The sequence below is a fragment of the Numenius arquata genome, chromosome 1 (assembly GCF_964106895.1).
Source record: "Numenius arquata chromosome 1, bNumArq3.hap1.1, whole genome shotgun sequence".
In the NCBI taxonomy this organism is placed as follows: domain Eukaryota; kingdom Metazoa; phylum Chordata; class Aves; order Charadriiformes; family Scolopacidae; genus Numenius; species Numenius arquata.
The window spans coordinates 30,862,890-30,881,308 of NC_133576.1; the positions used below are offsets into that span (position 1 = coordinate 30,862,890).

The 18,419-nt window shown below is 37.1% G+C and overlaps 1 protein-coding gene across 1 annotated transcript in view; it reads right to left on the reverse strand.

Moving 5' to 3' along the window:
• ROBO2 (roundabout guidance receptor 2) overlaps nucleotides 1-18,419 on the reverse strand; it is a 440,334-nt gene that overhangs the window by 32,979 nt on the left and 388,936 nt on the right. The window contains exons 15-17 of the mRNA XM_074148172.1: nucleotides 12,649-12,880; nucleotides 7,113-7,237; nucleotides 4,172-4,343 (exon numbers count right to left, since the gene is read on the reverse strand). Of these exons, the coding sequence (XP_074004273.1) occupies nucleotides 4,172-4,343; nucleotides 7,113-7,237; nucleotides 12,649-12,880 (529 nt within the window). The remainder of the gene's footprint in view (nucleotides 1-4,171; nucleotides 4,344-7,112; nucleotides 7,238-12,648; nucleotides 12,881-18,419) is intronic.

Consider the following 18,419-nt stretch of genomic DNA (forward strand, 5'->3'; position numbering starts at 1 on the left):
TGATCTCAGTGATTTTATTAAGCTTTCTCTCTTTCAGCACCATGTCAATATTTAGTAATGATGACCGTCTGCTTTTGCAAACAGACTGCTGAAACTGTGCTAGAGCTTGGCTTGCTTTCAGTAGTACTGTGCAAGAAACAAAACAGACTTCCCGGACACAAAATAGGTCCCACAAGAAGGATGCTGACAGACTACACCGGCTAATGTATAAAAAGGCAGTACACCAGTACTTGGGTCATGTACCAGTCTATACTGGCCATGCTGGTAAGCTTTACTAGTGACAGGGCCTGGTGGCTGCAGCTGTTCTTCAATATTTTGTCTTACTGCTGCCAAAGGACCGATGGTTTCCAGTCCTGATGCAGTAAACGAGAATAAAACTCAGCGAGCACCTGTGACAGGAAAAGAAGGGAGGCGATGACTCCTTCATCAAATCTTCCCCTTTTTTTCTGCCCATGGAACCAATCCATAGGTGCACCCCAGTGCTGAAAGACGAAGTGCTGAGAGTAAAACTAACAGAAAGAAGCACTCTATGGCATGCCCTTCCAAGCCCACAATTGATTTGCTAGCAGAAATCAGCATGGGAGCTGATGCTCTAATTGTCATTAACTTTCGGTTAATTTCTGTGCCCTTTGGAGGAGAGGTAAAAGCAGTGTGACGGTGAGGAAACAGGTAAGGTCAGCACTGCTTCTGAGGCAGCTGTGCTGCTACAGAGAAGAGCGGGCAGGGAAGCACTTCAGAGACATCAGCTTCGGGAGCAGACACTCCCGGACTCAAGAAAGGAACAACTGCTTCCCACTAAAGCCTCCAAAAAGTCTGAAGATCTTGGTTTCTTCTCTAAGGTCAGAAACCAGTCTTTTGAGAATGGAGGAAGTAAGAGCAAACTGCAGAGAGCCTGGGGAGAACTTTCAGTGAACTTTATGCTCTCCCTCTTTTCTAGGGAAGGTGTAATCTATCTATAAATTACCTTCTAAAGTTTGCAGTATAGCTGTTTGCTCTTAATCCTCAGTGTCTAGCAAACGCAACTGCAAAAGTAGCAGTTCATTTACATTTCAAAATAACATATACTTTGTGAATTCGATGAATAAAAAAATAAATGGATACAGATGAATCTTACTCAATGACGTTTGATAAAATTAATATAATCGTTGGGGTTTGGGGAAACAAACACCATGCATTTTGTATTTCTTTATATAATATTTAAACAGAAGTACTAAATATGTCATCCAAGGTACCAGTGTACTATTTCATATACTGCAGCTGTTTCTGTAAAAATGCTGTCAGTTCAACTAATTAGAACATAGACAAGGGAAGTGTGCGACCTGTAACGCTCCATTGTTCCTGAAGACAAAAACATAATGAAATATAATGTCTTCCTCCCATTGGAGAGTAATGAAGAACAAAACTAATTTGTCAGACCAAAAATTAATTAGACACATCAGATTCGATTGTACCTATTACTGTGAAAGTTTGCAGCTGTTCCTCATATTATTATGCCACTGATGGAATGTAAGAGTGAACAGGTTAACTGATGAAGAGAAATAATAGTTATACCATTAACCAACATTGTCATTATCTCCAAATTTATTTCTGGTTTTCCAAGTGAAATTTTTTAGCATATCAAAAGTGATCATAAAAATTTTATTGTTGATTCTCTTTGAGTCTTCCATAAAATTTTTCAATGTCCTGCTTAAAGTATGGGGACAGGATTCCTGTAACAGTGACACAATTTCTAACCAAAGAAATAATATACTTTCTATTGCTCCATATTCTTCTGGTTTTATTTTCTGGATTGTCACAAGTCTGTTATCTAGAATCGGTCTGGGAATTCAGTAGTTGATTATCCACCATGAAAATCAGTTATTTTCAGAAAAAAACCCCACCTTTTTCTTTGAAAAACATAACTTATATTTAAGAATAACATTTTCTTTCTTTTTATACACTGGGCTCTGCATTTCATGATGATTAAAGTCATCCTGTTTAGCAACTTGGCTTAACTCTTCTGCATCACTGACCTGCTCTCTCCATAATTCAGCATTTCTGCAATTGTTCATTCTGTTTGCAAGCTATTAAATAGTATAGCTACAGACCAGATCATATAGGAATCCATTATAATACAATAATTCAATAATGTTTTCCCATCCATGATGATGTTTTGAGGTTTGTTCATTAGCTCATTTTTAATCCATGTGATTTATTTTTGTTAGATTTACCTAAAAAAATAATTTTCTTATTTTATGTTCTTGATTCTCAGTCAAACATCGAGTGGTACCAAGTCAAAGTTTCCAGAAATGATATCACTTAAGCATTGTTACCTTTATCAAGCAAATTTATAGTCTGAGAAATAACTGCCAGCACTTGGTAAGCAATACAAAAATGCTTACAGAAAAGGGAGATACAGACCATACAAGTAATAACCACATCCAGCTTTGGGCTCCCAAAAGGGAAAACAGAAATGAGAACAGAAACACAATCCAAACAGAAAAGACTCTCCTTTACTTTTCCTGCAAAGGACTCTTAAATTTGCAAAGATGCCAGCAGACAGACTAGTTGAAGCAGACATTCTGGGATCATTTAAGCAACAAATAAATATCACCGTAAGTTTAACAATGAGAATTTAAGTCTCTAAATGCCAAATAGCTTTTTTCTTTCTTTTGTACTTTATTTGCATCCTAACATTCCTTTCCTCCTTCCTGCAACAACGCAGATCTCTCTATATTTAACTCTTGATTATAGTAGTCATTTTTTGTAAGGGAAAAATCAGGACGAAGGACTGTACCCAGATGCTGAACGTTCTGGGATTTATCCAGCAAAGCACTTTGGTGTAAGTTTAACTCACACCACCTTAAGTGACACAAGGCTACTCACATGCTTAAAATGCAACACACCTAAATGTTTTGCTGGAACAAGCCAGTGTGTTTAGTGCCTGGCTAGATGGACTCCTTAGTGAAATAAGAAAATGTCCTGCTCAAAGTGAATGCAGTGACAGACTAGTCTCACAACATCAGTTATTTACACAGCGGTCCAAAATTCAGGCCTGTTGGATGACAGGTTTCTTACACTTTCAAAAATCAATTTCTCACTTTCAGTTCTAGAAAGCTTTTTTTCCCTCTTTTTCTTTGGTGTTTCTGTGGCTGCCTTTTTCTAAAACCATTGCTACCTTCACCTCCGGTCTTATATTTCCTTCTCCGGTGACAATATATTCAAAGTTGGTGTACCCCAATCTCTGGTTTGATGCATAGGGAACCTGAATATCATTAAACATTTAAGCAATGCTTAGGGTACGGCCTTTTCTAAAGGTCTCCACATAACAGAATAGTCCATGTTTGGGACATCATGTTGGCAAGATTTTCTATAAAGAAAATGTTTAATAACAAAATAACGAAGAAAAGCCCATTTAAGTAATAACTAAATCAGGCCATACAGATAAAAGCAATAAAATTCCTGTATTACACACTTGAAAGAGGTACTGCTCTGCACAGCTCAATTCAATTTTTTGCTAAATATGATTGCTTCTCCTATTCTTACTTTTCCCATATTGTTCCTGCCTTTATATTTTATATTTGAGAAGAATTTCAGAAGAAACAGAATCCATGTTTCCCTCAGGTCAGGAAATTAATTCAGCATGGAAATCACTAATAAGAAGCAATCCTTTCAAAGGCAGGGATGACAATACTACCTTTGCTCTCTATTTGGACTAGAGGCCACTTATTCTTTGAGAAAAGAAGCTTGTGTGCTTGGGATACCTGAGAAACACTGACTTCAAATATTCAGAAAACCAACTGTAAATAGTGCCTTAGGCACCAACAGTATGAGTAAGGCAACTTCACAGTCATATGAATGGGAGGAAAAGGGAGCTCAAGCTGTTAGTTCCATAAATCCGTCAACCTGCAGAAGTGGTAAATTCATTTAAAAAAAAATATTAAATCAGTTTCACTAGATTATCTGCATTTTCTCATATGGCTTGGGAACATATTTCCCTTCATTGGCTGTGAGAAGTCTGCACAAAGAGAAAACACAACGTCAGCAGGCAGTGGGACGTTAAAAGCTAACTAGCTCTATTCAAATCTCGTCTTTTGCTCCATGGATTTTTATGCTTCCAGAAGCGATTTATGAAAGCATCTCTGAAAGCCAAAACAGGCAAAACAAAACAACAAAACAGACAATCACTTACCAATTATTATGGGTTGTGGCTCACTTTTTACTCCCACACCTGCACTGGTGCTTGCAGCAACTTCCACGCGGTACTGAATACCTGGATATAGGCCACCTATTACTACAGACCGAATGGCTGCATCTACTGTTTTGTTGATATGAAATCGAGTCTCATTACCTAGGCACCAGATCTGGGACAAAAGTTGATGTGTTAAAAAATATGAAATTCTCCATACTTATAAACAATCGTGCATAGATAGATATGACATATCAAGGTACTACATGACAATCACTTATTTTGGACTTCTTAACAATGTTACTGTCCAGGAATAGCTAGAATGGGGATGATTTAGTTTAGTAAAATATCCCAGATTAGCATAGGATCAAACCAGCCGCAAAGACTGCTTGCAAATACCCCTCTGGTCTCTGGTTCTCCATGGAGTGCAAATTCTGTGGTTACACTTCTTAGAAGCACAGACCAGAATCATCCAAGTGAAAAAGAGGCATTATACATTAATTGAAATCTTGTTCAGTAATACGATTAACACCAAACCTTTCCTTAAAAAAACACACATTTTTTTCATTCTTAATTTCTGACTGAATAGCAAAAGGACACCAAATAATACAAGCACAGGTTGAAACACTTCTTAAAGTACTAAAGAAGAAACAATTTTGAAAATTCTTTTTAACTTCCTTTCACTGCATAATAGGGATATGTGAAATTTCTGAAATGGAGCAAGTACAAACACACTTTTTACCGCTGTTTTTGTGACCACTTACATTGTTCAGGAATCCAGATATCAGTTCCTGACTCAATTACTCTCTAATTAAACAGTAAAAACACTCTATAATCTCAATTGGCATTTTGTGATGAGAACAGTCTGTGATTTCAGTGTTACGTCTCTCGTGCATTTTTCCATAGGCTTTTCCCAAAAAGTTTCAAAACTAAGACCATTTAGGGATTCTTCTTCAGTTAATGTTATCTGCATATGCTGCTTCTGTATTATTTACTACCACTCAAGAAAATCAATGCATAAAGATATCACATGTACACTACATAACTACAACAGCAGAAGAAAGCAATACTGGTGGAGCCACTATCAGCAATCAACTGATCTGTCTAAGCAATAGTAATGTTTCCTCTTCCCTTATTTTTTACCCTGCTCGGTGTTTTATCACACCTTATATTTTTTCTGTGGAACACTAAGGAAGATTTGGAGAGCAAAAGAAACCCTTGTTCTCCTAAGCTCAAGTAAATCTTATTTGCAGGCCAGAATACTTTAGAGTGAGAAAGCATTGCATTCATTCTTTCACTCTCTGTCTGTCCCGGTCTTAGGTTACAGCAGCTATGAGATGCCCCTAATTAAAGGCATTTAATTCATAAATGAATTTACAGGCACTCTGATGCTTAAGTGGAATCAACAGATCTACATTCAATTTGCTAGAAAATGTACTATGAAACCTCAGTAGTCATTTTATACTCAAGGAAGTATTAGACTCTTTGCACTACATTCACTGTAGCCAGCTCACAAATCAGGCAACCACCTAATCTCACACAGAAGGGATATAATAGGTAGTGACTCCAGCTGTTTTTATAATCACCCTAGAGGTCTGAGCACTCACCTGGAACATGGCTTTTATTAACCATCAGCCCACTTTGTTTCATATCTACATATTTTGTGGTTTAGGAGTGTGCTTCACTTGTTTTCCTATAAGCCCTTGATGGTTAATATTGACTTACACTGGAGTCAGTATCAAGATTAATTAAGCCAAAAGATAATTATTAATTGATATGAAAATGAGATCAATAAAATACTGCGATTAATAAATCTTGATATTGACTAAAAGCAAAACAAAAGAAGTGCTATGCTAAACATAAATATTGTGAGCATTTAATGCATCCCTCTGACCAAGTGATAAGCTGGAAGAGATTGAACCATTAGTTGATTGAAAAATTCAAGTACTTTCCCCCTTCTCGATGCTGTGTTCCTTCAAGATAGAGCATGGGAAAAAAAATACATCTTTTTGTGTGAAATAAGCTGTATCCACCACTTCCATCCTTTGTGGGACTGTCAAGAAAGCTGCCCTGCTCTATTTCAATTGAAAATTTCACACTAGGTATACAAGCCAGCCACAGCAAAGTTATTTAACAAACAGTGTGTTCCATGGTCACAAGCCTGTGACAATGCTGAACCTTGCCTGATCATTTTCTCCGTAATCCTCCACCCCAAAAACACACCACACTTTTTCCATGTTGTAAAAATATACTTGTGCAAAAGTGAGCTTGGTGGGGAATTACAGACTACAACAAAATTTAAGATGATACATAAAGAGTGGATACTTCAAACCATCATAGCAACAAAGAAGGAGAAAACACAACCAATGCAGGCAATTCTCATATAAAAACTCTGGATATTGTAGTGGTGTTCAACCCGCTCCTCAGAGCAGACATCCTAGCACTTTAAGTTGTGCATCTTGACAGAGACAGAAGTCATATTCTCCCAGAGCCACAGTCCTTGACTTTGACCTTGAAGCGTTAGGATTAGCATTTTTGCAGCAGAAAGAAGAGGTATCTTTCCTGCCAGCTTTTCTGTCAGATTGAAGGCACTCTAAGACAGGGACTTCACTGCCTGTCTTGAGAGTGCAGAAGCCCTTAAGAAAAAAAAACCTTCTTCTTGTTCTGCAGCAGGGAAAAGCAAGAATGAGAAGCACTGTAAACTAGATGGCAATTACAGCTCTCTTCCAGATCTAGCTCATGGTATTTTTGCTTTTAATATGACAGTAGTACTGCTTAAAAAAAATAATAAAAAAAATATTCCATAAGCAGTCAGTCCTCCATATAATTACATGGGCGGCTGTAAACACTGTCAGAATCTAAATCCATACACACATTATTGTTCTGTAATTCAAGCAGGCTGTTTCCTTAAACACACAACCCTCCCATTAAACATCTTTTCTACCTTATACTCCTGGATGACTCCATTTTGGTGATCTGGAGGGGGAGGATCCCAGGAGATGCTGATGCTTGTGCTGTTGTGGCTTCCAACTGTCAGGACAGTAACAGACTGAGGAGGGGCACTTGGAGCTACACCAAGGAGAGGAAAAAAAAAAAAAACAGAAGCAAGACATTAATCCATTTGTAAGAGTATGAATTTTGCTGAAACAGTATAAGAGCAAGCAGACAGTATAAAAAGTTCATGCTCCCTGCAGGCCTTGGTACGCACAATTTGTTAGGCACTGGCAATTTTGAAAAATGCCTTTCTGAAGAGAAGCATAGCACTGGATGACAATGTGGAATTTGTGGCAATGGAGAATCAATACAAATCACTCCTCATTTACTTATATTTAGCATTTCTTAAGTTTGCATTGGAATTATTCTCATGTTTGCATTTGTTTTCCATAATATGCATAGATAGCTATGGATATATCAACTAAGTTATAATGTGAGGCTGCTTCACCTGGCCTGAAAAGTGTTTTGATTCTTTTTTCCCCACATGGTCTAATAATAATATGAGCAGCAGATGTTTAAGGATCATTTTTGGTTTCCTATTTGTTCTCCAGGAAGATATTAACTTAACAGGTTTAAACATAAAGCCTCACAACTCCTAGGTGGGAAAGGGTTAAAGTGTTCAGGGCTTTACATCAAATGCTAGTGAATAGGGGAGGTGCTAAATTAGGTCAGATATATACTTATATCCTCTTTTCCCTAGGCAAATTGCTTTCTCTTCAGAGTCCTGTTCAGTTCAACCATTCACAGCTGTTTGCTTGGTGACTGCGTATCGAGGCCATATCTACAAGACAATTGTTTGCCAGCCCTGCTACATTGGCTAGAAGTGTGGAAAAAAACCAACAACAAACTCATAGCTGTTAGTGATCAGAGCTATGCTGGCAAAGCCCCTCTTGGAGCTACACCAGCAGCAGGGTGCCCTTGTTGGCTCAGGACAGGTTGTTTGGAAAGTGGCGCAGAAGCTCTGCTACAGAAAAGTCCCTTCTGTGAGCATCTGCTGCATCTCCACGTGGGGGCTCTCCCACCATAGCTATAGCTGCCACGGCAGAGGGCTGTGGCATATGTCCCTCCTCAGACACTTAAAACTTCTTATGAGGCCCCCTCTACCCTCCCTTACTTCTAGGCAAGTGTTGAAAATCCATGACAGTGGCAAGCGAAGTAACCAAAGTCGAGTGTATTAAGACTTATAGTAGACCTTGTATCAGAAACTAAAATATTTATCACTCCTCTCTGCACCAATTTCGAATCTAGACAGTGCTCTGCTTTTGGGAATCTCACATCATGTGTCATGGCTCCCTGACTCCATTCTCCTGGTTTACAGTATTCCTATCCAGAGAGGACTCCTTCACTGCTATGCTCTACAGCAACAGGACTCTTGCCTTATCTTTAACAGATATTCATGACTGCATGAACATCTTTGGACCACGCTTCTCGGAAAAGCACAGAGCCATCGGCATCTTTGTATTTAAGTCTGTCAGGTCTAACACAACTAAACACAGCCACAGATATCGGAAGTATTCAAGTTTCCTGAGTCAATTCAGATTTCCTTATTGTTCCCTGTGGCCTCTTTGAGACTGACTACGTTCCCACTTTGGATGCTCCTCAGCACTTGACCTGGCACAGGCTCAAGGACCTCAGCTCAAATCCTTACCCTGATAACCCTGAAGTGGTTGGAGTAGCCTGTTGCAGGAATCACACAACTTAAGACTAGGGTATCAGAAGTGGAGACAAAGGACCATACAAGATTACCTTGAAATAAAATATTTTAGAGGCAAAATGACAAATATATTACTGTCCTGTGAGGCTGCACATTTGACAACTACATTTTCAGATGCTGGTTTAGCTGCAAAGCGAATAGCGCTTGGTAGAGTCCTTGTGACCTTGAATGACGCAGAGGAACAGTGTACTAGAGGGGTAAATGGAGCTGTATTGTGGACACTGACTCTTAGCCAGCTCAAGTGAAGCACAGAGAGGTGGCCTTAGGCTACTCCTTGCAATCGTGCAAAGCATAAAATTGGTGAGGTTAATAAGCGCATTGTGTATTTTATGGCAAGTGAAATAATTTGCCACCCAGTAAAAAAATTAGCATTTTAAAAGTCTTCAAGTTATTCAATAACAACAAAACCATGAATAAATGTATGTGTGCGATATTAACTAGCACAACACTTTATATTAAAATAATAATCATAAAAATGGCAAAGCTTAATGCTGTATAACTCATTTTTGTTTTTAACTACAATGGAACAACTTGCTGAAATGTATTTACTTTCTTCCTCAAACACAAAGGGCATTCAGAAATGTAATTTCTTATATACACATAACCTGGAAATACAGAGAGAGGAGAATAAATTATAAAGAATCTAAAATTAATATCGTACTCTAACATTTAAAGAAAAAACATACTGTATTCATTTGTCTTTGTATTTAAACTGCATGAATATTCTAGTTAATATTCTACCAGTGTGTAGGTTTGGGGTTTTTTTGGTGGATATATGGTACGTTTGAAGCAAAATTAAAATTGCAGCTGATGAATGCAGCAGAAAATATAATTTTAAGAGCTGAACTAAGGCAAGAAGGAATTGACAGACAGCACTGATAAAAACTATGGAGACTTCCATTACTGACTGTGATATTTTTGTGGTGACAAACAATAAGCAGAACAAATACTACTCCACAAAGTTATTCCAAAAGAGATTTAAAACAGTGGATGTAATTGAAAAAAAAAATCATCTATCTTTAGGGAAAGTGTGAAAGAAATAGAGAAAATTCTAAAATAAAATATTTTATTTCGCTCCTTTTTATATGTGTATACACATATATTTATATAACAGTTCTGCTTCCTCTCTCTGATAACATCACTCTGTAAGCTGGCACCATGATATAAATTAAGCCACTCATCTGACACTGCTGCAGTTATTAAATAGACCACATTGAAAAATAACATTTTTAAAACCGTTTTCTCATTTCCCTTGCTGCTGGCTTGTGGAGAACACCTTGCCTGCTTCTTGACAGGTCAATTATTCCAGTGCTCAGCTTCTTCTTACAGATATGAAAGAACCCAAATCGCTGCTCATCTTTTCCAGACGCAGCCAAACAGAATTCCATTTGTTACCTTCACAAGGCCAAAGAGGCAGGAGATGGATGGATACTGAATTGTGACAAATGTCTGATCTAGAGGAAAAGTCTAACTGCAGTAAAATTGATTTTTGGAGGTAGGCCTCAGAAGTAACATTGCATGTAAAATTCAATCCAGCAGAAAGCTGCCACTACGTTTTGGTCACACTTTGCCTTTACCAGGGCTATTCATTTTGATGTCGCAAAAAACTTGCAACACACGTATCAGTCTTCCAAATTATTTCCTAAAAATAGTATACCTGACATTTTTTAAAAGTCAAGTCTAAAAAAGCTCATTTTAGAAATGGAATCACAGGCAACACAGCAAGTGGGATACCTTTAAATAGACTACCATCTTTCTTCATTGGATGAAAAGCAAACCACTGTCATTAAAAATTTAGTTGATGTTATTTTTGAAATATATGAACACTGACATAATTACAAAGATAATGTGAGGAATTAAAGGAAATACCTGTAGAACTCCATCTACTGTATGTCTTAATTTTCTCATGGAAGTACTTAACTTTATCACCCGAGCAAGAGGAATAATTATTTACAGGGGCTGACATTTGTCTGGTGGTAATACTATGTGTTATAGGTTGATGTTTTTTTGAGAGAGACACTTGTAAACAGACTCCTTGAAGGTTATGTTAATCTACAAAGCAGATCTTAGGCTGTGAGTTATACATATCTGTAGGCAAGAAAAGTTTTTAAAATCTTCACTATGTGGAAAGTTATTTCACATTAACAAAATGGCCTTTAAAGTAGGAAATTACCTGGCAGGCTCTGCTGGGAGATGAGGTTTATAAAAGAAAATGTCATTCCTCAAGTATTTTATAGAAATAGACAGGAGGTACAAAATCTCCTCTCTTTTTCAGTAGTTCTGAATTTACCTTTACCAAAAGCCAGTTAGATGAACTACATAAACAACAAAAATCAATTGAAATTGGACAAGGAAAAAAAAAATCTGTTAGTAAGGGGGTAAAATCCTACATTTTAACTCTAGAAAAGGAATTTCATCTGTAGAAAAAATTTTCAGTTTTCTTTTTTTTTAAAAGCTTTGCTCAGACTGCTGCAAAGATATTCTTTACTGACTGATTTAGGCTTTATAGTCTGAACAAAGAAATGGGAACCATAAGGTCCCAAATTCTAAACCAAACTTGAACAATGACTTCCTACATGCTCTTCTACCTGTTGCAGGACATTGAATTTCCTCATCTATAAAGTAGGGATGGCAACTAAGTTATCTTCAGGATTACTTACTAGTGGGTTAATAATAACAAATCAAAGAGAAAAGTGAGTAATAAGTGAGTCTGTTCTAGAATTAAAAAGTACTTGGCAATCAGCACTAAATTAAACCTCAGGAGAATACCGTAATTTATTAAGATGCATCTCTTTAAGAGGAAGAAAAGAGTCCACTCAAAACCCATGGAAACCATAAGAGCATTTTGAAACTTCACTAGTACTTCTTTCCCCTCCTTTGAAAGAAATCAATAAAACAGAGAGAAGATGAACCCTCATTGTTATGATCATCCTTCTACTTTCACAGAAAAGATTCTCCAGGCAAAGGTTGCATTAGATATGTAGAAAGGTAAGTTTCTTGTACAATTCTAAGAGAAAAAGATAAACATTACTTATACCTCACCTCACTCCCTTTACTTTTCAATAAAAAAGCAGTCCTGATGTGCATATGTTTTAGCAAAACTATATACCATGCTACGTGCTATAGATAGAAATGCTAGAAACTTCATTAAACTGTTTACTATGTCTGCATCCTGCATGTTTTACATAGGCTTGAAAGGAACTTAAAGAAACTCTTCAAAAAATTAAATAGGGCAGTTTCCTGAATGGTGTGCTAACAGACACAACAAAGTGGCATGCCCTTGAGACTGGAATTCCTTCAGACTAGTTAAATGTCTGTCCTTCACTAGTCCCCATTTCCCAAACAAATTGTTCATCTACATTATTACCCATTCAGAAAGACATACTTAACATCAAACACTCATCTGCAAAAAGTTTCATTTATTAAATACATTTTCAAATGCAGACCAAAGTCTTTTATTGCAGCAAGACTAGTTACAAAAGAACGGTTGCTGTGTGCACTTTTTGGAAGACCCAAAGCCACCTGCACAATAGAGGGATGTATCAGCCAGAATAATATAGGACTGGCCCAGCATTTTCTTCTGGAATACTTGCAGCACAAAACTGAATATTATGTTGAATTCCAGTACCAACCCTATCTCTAACAAACAGAAATCACGTGGAAGAAATAGAGCTGAACACAGGCATACGCACAATAACCCAAGTGGTCGCTCTTGATTTCACCTCCAGTGCTAAGTAAGGAAGTCTGTCACTTTACTGACTCTTTTACTAACCTTCTTCCGTGGTACGAGCGGACTTTGATTCGCTGTCCATTCCTTGGAATTCATTGAAATAAGGGCGAACTTTAATTTCATAAGTGACCCCCTTCTTCAAGCTGACGAGAACAGCACTGCGCTCAGTTGGGACTTTGACCTCCAAATTCTGCCATACAGCTGGAGAAGGTAGGCCAGATGTTTGGCGATACATTACTCGGTAGCCTTGAATAAATTGGGATTGGCGGTCAACCTAGAAATGGCATTAAATGACATGTCAATAAATATATTAAAGTAACCAAACAATATAAAATGAAAACAAAACATATGCCTAGAATGCCTTTGTCCTTATGACAAAGAGAAAAATAACAGTTGTTTATGCTGCTGAATTTAAAAATTAAACTGCCTTCTTGTAAGTCAGTTGATTAATTGACTATAAAGAACATTTTTCTCACATTACTTGTTAAATAACATTTCTTTCTATTTTCCCCAGCTGTATATATCATGATAATACCACCTTAAATCATAAAACAAGGCCCCACCTGCAACAAATCATGAAAAGAGAACTTTGGCATAATGCTTACTGCATGTAAACTTATTAAGCACATCTTGGCTACTGATGTGCTGAAATATGAGAAGAAAAGAAAACCAAATTTTTTTCAGAAATGGACAAGTCTTTGAAGATGCCCTACATGCTTTCAGTTAGTCCATTACTTGGCTCACAGTTCATCTTTTCATGAGATGCTCAGGAAAGTAAAATAAACATAAGACAGATGCAGAGAAAACAACTTCCAAGGACATTGCCATTTCTTGCGTTCACAGTTTAAGCAGTGTCTTTGCTTCCTGGGGTTGTGATGCTCCCAGGCCATCAGATGGAGATGGAATGTTGGTTTTGGTTTATATTTTATATGTTGCTAGGCAAGCACAATTCAAGATTGGACCATACATAGAAGTTTAACAATTCTAACTTATCATAATTGTAAACAGGATTTTTATTTGAAGGGAAAAAGAAGTGTTTTATCTTGGAGAGGTTACATGCACTTTTTCACTTAGAAAAAAAAAAAAGGGCACAAACCAATGATTTGAGCTATTATCGTGTTTACATGAACTTTGCCTGAAAAAAACAGTCAAAACAATTTGATGGATAAAACCAAACCAAATCCAGCTGCATCCGTAGCCATCAAATAAAGAGCCAAAGAAAGTGCAGCACAAATAACAAAACTATACAACTAGCTGTTCGGTACATTTCTGGGTCATAACTAAGATTCAACAAGTAGGATTTTTTTTCTGTTCTTGGGAATTTGCTAGCTCAAAAATATTTCAGAATTAGAGATACATTTGTTTGACTTCTCTTAAGAATAAATGAATTTAAGGCTGAAAACACAAACCAGGGTCTATTACGCTTCTCCTATAATCTTGTTACAGTTTATTGAGGCATTCAGAGGGGACACAGATTCATAGACATTAAAAAGCAGGGCAAGCAAGAGAAAGCTTTATTTATGAGAGCAAAGTAGAAATGTCTTTCATCAAAACTGTCACTGTTAAAAACCTTGCAACATATGTTACAACAACATTAAGCTTGCATTTTATAAACTTCTCTACATTCACTTTAAGTGAATTTATGCACTGAAAGAGGGGTATAACTCACAATAATAGCTTGTTAATACCGAAAGAATCAAGCTGTGTTTTTAAGAAGAACATTAAGCAGCTGTTTCCAGATGAAGGGAGTCTGTAAATCAGAGTAAATTGTTTTTATCCATGTTTGACTTTCATTAATTAAATGTTTTACGGACATAAAGACTTTATGAACTTCATGTTTACTACAAAATTCAGCAAGAATAACACTTTCATGCACTTTCTAATACATATTATCAACCTAAATTACAATATAAAGCTATGATGTTTAATAATCAAACACTGAGTTTGATTCCTGTTTAACTTCTGGGTTAGAAGCTACACTTAAAGATGGTGTAACTTTGTTAGAACTTTCCATTTTGTCATTGCTGCTCTTTTAAGCTCTACTGACTGCTGCCTAGTGGAGAACATCTGAAAATTCAGAATTGACCAGGTTGAACAGTAACATTCTGTTGCTACAAAATGGTATGGAAACTGTTTTGTACAGCACAGTACAAACACAAATGCACCCAGCAACTCACTAAGAACCGGACCCCTATAGTATACCTATAGCGTACAAATTTTGAGTCCGTCACACTTTGGTATCTACTTACGTATAGGTAATATACAAATTATTCATACACCTCTTTTCCCCCTAGCCTTTTAAGTTCCTAACCTAAAAGACTAAACGATACAAGAAATATGAAAACAGAACGCAGTAGTACAAGGGTATATTATATGGGTGCTATAAACTAGCTTAATTTGGGGCTCACACAAGATTCATAGAGCTTTCAATTAGAAGTTTGATCATAACAGGGCTGAGTGATCTGCCCAAATTTCGGATTATCGACAGTGATTCCATTGTTCAGTAAGTAACCCGGAGGTTACTTACAAAAGAAAATAGTATACATTTTTAAAGCTTTCTATAAACATCCAGTTGCATTCAATAATGAGGAGAGAATACAAAGCTCTCTCTCTCTACCCACTTAAAGCTAGTCCGAATGAACAGGGCCTTTCATATGGTCAAAATGTTGCGAAACCACTCAGAGGACACTTCACTTCTTGAGAAAGGTGATTTTTTGTTTTGAGTTTTCTGAATAGTAAAATGTTGGATAACTTGGTGCAGTTACAGAAACACGCACCGCGATGTGATGAAAGAATGTAATAATTTCTAGCTATTCTCCTTCCTCTTTTTTTTTTGTAAATGGTTGACACTTCCTCACACAAAGTACCTAGCATTATTACAGAGATTGCAGGAACTCTCTGCACTGAATACTGGGATCAGAAAATATTTCTAGTCTTCCTATGACACTCTTAACTACTCTTGAATTTGTACAAGCAGCAGTGACACCCACTCAAAGGAACTGCAACAGTTGCTGATCTAAAGATACACTTTCTCCCTCAAAAGACAGATGGCAGAAAACGCAGATGCTCCTTTAAAAGACAGAAGAGAGCAATGTTCAGCACTGACCTAGGGTTTTAAGGGGACCTACAAGCATAATTGGTCCTATACGCTCCTTCTCACCCTCTTTTACGATGAATATGTAGTGAGGGAGGTATCTACAAAACTGATGATAGCTCTCCATTTTTGCAGAACAAGAAACTTGTTTTCCCTGCACGTTCAAATCTGCATGTCCGCAGCTGAACACTGGACAGGTTCAATGGGTATTAGATCATTCAGTTAGGCTATTAGGTTGTTAAAAAGATGGCAAGAAACTCATAAAGCAGGTTATGCTGCCAATATAAGCTCCTTTCAGGCAAACCTGCTAATCTGCACCCTAAAAACATTTTGCAATATGCTCTTTAGTATGTAAATTTCAAACCCAAAATACCAAGGTAATACTCTGCTCCCACATATACCCACAGTAAGTCTCCATATGGGCAGAACACCTTGCACACTGAGCTGAGCTCACTAGTACAGACTCACAGTAATTTCTGGAAATTCAAACAGCACTAGCATTTACCTGTCCTACAGGAACAAGGTGATGATACACCAGAAGACTGTCTAAAAGACTTGAATCTTGAAGAATCCAATGAAGTGCATTCATTTAAAATCAATGTCAAATTAAAAGGTAGAGGTAAATAAACCATCCTTCTGCTTGGTAGCCTCCTAGAAGGCAGTCAGGAATTCAAAGCAACAATTCTTTTGCTGTATTAAAGATCTGATTTTTGTTCATGCTTGTGCCACAGAGCTCCTTTATAACGCTAGGAAACTTTTCACATTTGGTCACATGAAACTCAGTTTATTGCACAGTGAGGCTAGAAGTGCTGAACTATAGTTCAGGTCAGCTAAAAAAGTGCTTGCAGTACACCATGCACTGTTGCAACGCAAAATGTTTTGATAAAAGTAAAAATAAATCAGGCCCAAGGTTTAAAATTAGCCATCTGATAACAGAGGGCATATCTGATTCTGTAAGTCTCATCAGCAAGAAAATATCTCCGTACCTCACCTCTCTATGTGTAAAGTTAGGATAATGACACATTTTTATCATTGTGATGTTAAATTCAGTATTGCTTGTGAAGCACCCGAATGTTACGGTTGAGAGCATGACAGATAAGCAAGTATGTGAGACAAACTAATAATTTTTTATTCAATGCAAGGTTTCAATGGTATGAATTTAATAAGACCTGGCACCACATAGTGAATAAAGAAGATAAAAAGAGATGTTGAATAGCTCCATGAAGAAAAGATCCTGTATGAGACCAGATAATTACAGCTATGCTTTAATACTTATGCACAAGAGGAGTAAATTTAAGTGACAATGAAAACCTAACTTCTGACATTCCTCTTCTTCTGTTTGACACTGACTTTGTAAGCATCAACTTCTTTTAAAACAGACAAAATATGTGTATATGTATGTGTATATTTTAAAATTGCAATGCAGTAGCAGAGAACTATTTCTGAAATTTTAAACTCAAATTTGAAACAAAAGAGAAAGTAACACCAAAACAATCTCAGAAAGAAGGGAGAAATTGGTGTTAATTTTCTGAGAGTCAGGATGCCAGAAACTCAGTAATCAAGGAAGTTCCTTGGCATTCAGTCTTGGAATTGCAGAAAGTCAACACAGAGTCTTACTACTCTCAAGGAACTTCTGTCCTTTTCTATGATAGCTACACTATCTAACCATTTCATATTAACAGTGTGGACTTTGTTCTCTGGATAGAGTGGCTTTTTTCCAAGAGACTATGGTTAATGAATTCGGGGGTTTTTTCTGGTTGCTGGAAAGTTTCTAATTAGTTGTTCCAGAGATTTTTTTGATGTTTTTTGGTCTTTCTTCTCTTGGGCAATTCTAAAAAGTCTCTACAGAGGCCTGTATGCTTCTCAGGTGGAACAGAGTCACTGCTTTGAGGATCTTCCCAATAAGCTGATATCCATAGCATCCCTAACAATTTACCTTTACCTTACCATGTTTTCTTCACTCGTTCAGTAGGGGCACCAAGAGACTCTTGTGTGTGTATACATATATATATATATGTATACACACACATAAATACATACATGTATATTTTATTATAATATAAAGACACTGGTTACATTGTGTAAAATTGAATTCTGTTTATATTGGGACTTCCTTTTGTAGTATATGCTAAAGCCACTGTATTTCTGACAGCTGCCACACCCAAGACAGGACTTGAAGGAGCACTATGTGGATGTGATCCAGGTTTACAATTACTGGCTGCTAACATCCAAAGTTCCTAAACTATGGACCCATCTGCTTGGGCAAAAGGGTTTGCTACAAATGTTAGCCTGTTCTGGAGTTACGTAGCTGAAACAGACAGCATTTTCAGAAAGGCAAGCTGTGTGTTGACATCATCAATGGCAAAATGTAGCGACACATTTTTCTAAATAGTCTTCTAAGAAAGACAAACTTGTGGGTTTTCTTATGTATTCTAACCTGCCCCCCGACCACTGAAATCTGTCAGAACAAGGATGGTGCGTAAGTCCCCATAAATATGGCTGAGTTGTGCAAAAACAACAGTAAACCTTATAATACACAATCTATCATCACACTTCTTATCTCCTGTTATATAATCTCTTAGCAATTTTACATGTAGAAGAAAAGCCCTGAATATCGTGAATACCTCTTGAGCAGAATTCATCCGATGTAATACAACTGTTTCAGTGGCATGCAGTGCAGTACCATTTCTCTTACTCTTCCACCTGTGGCTCACCTTTC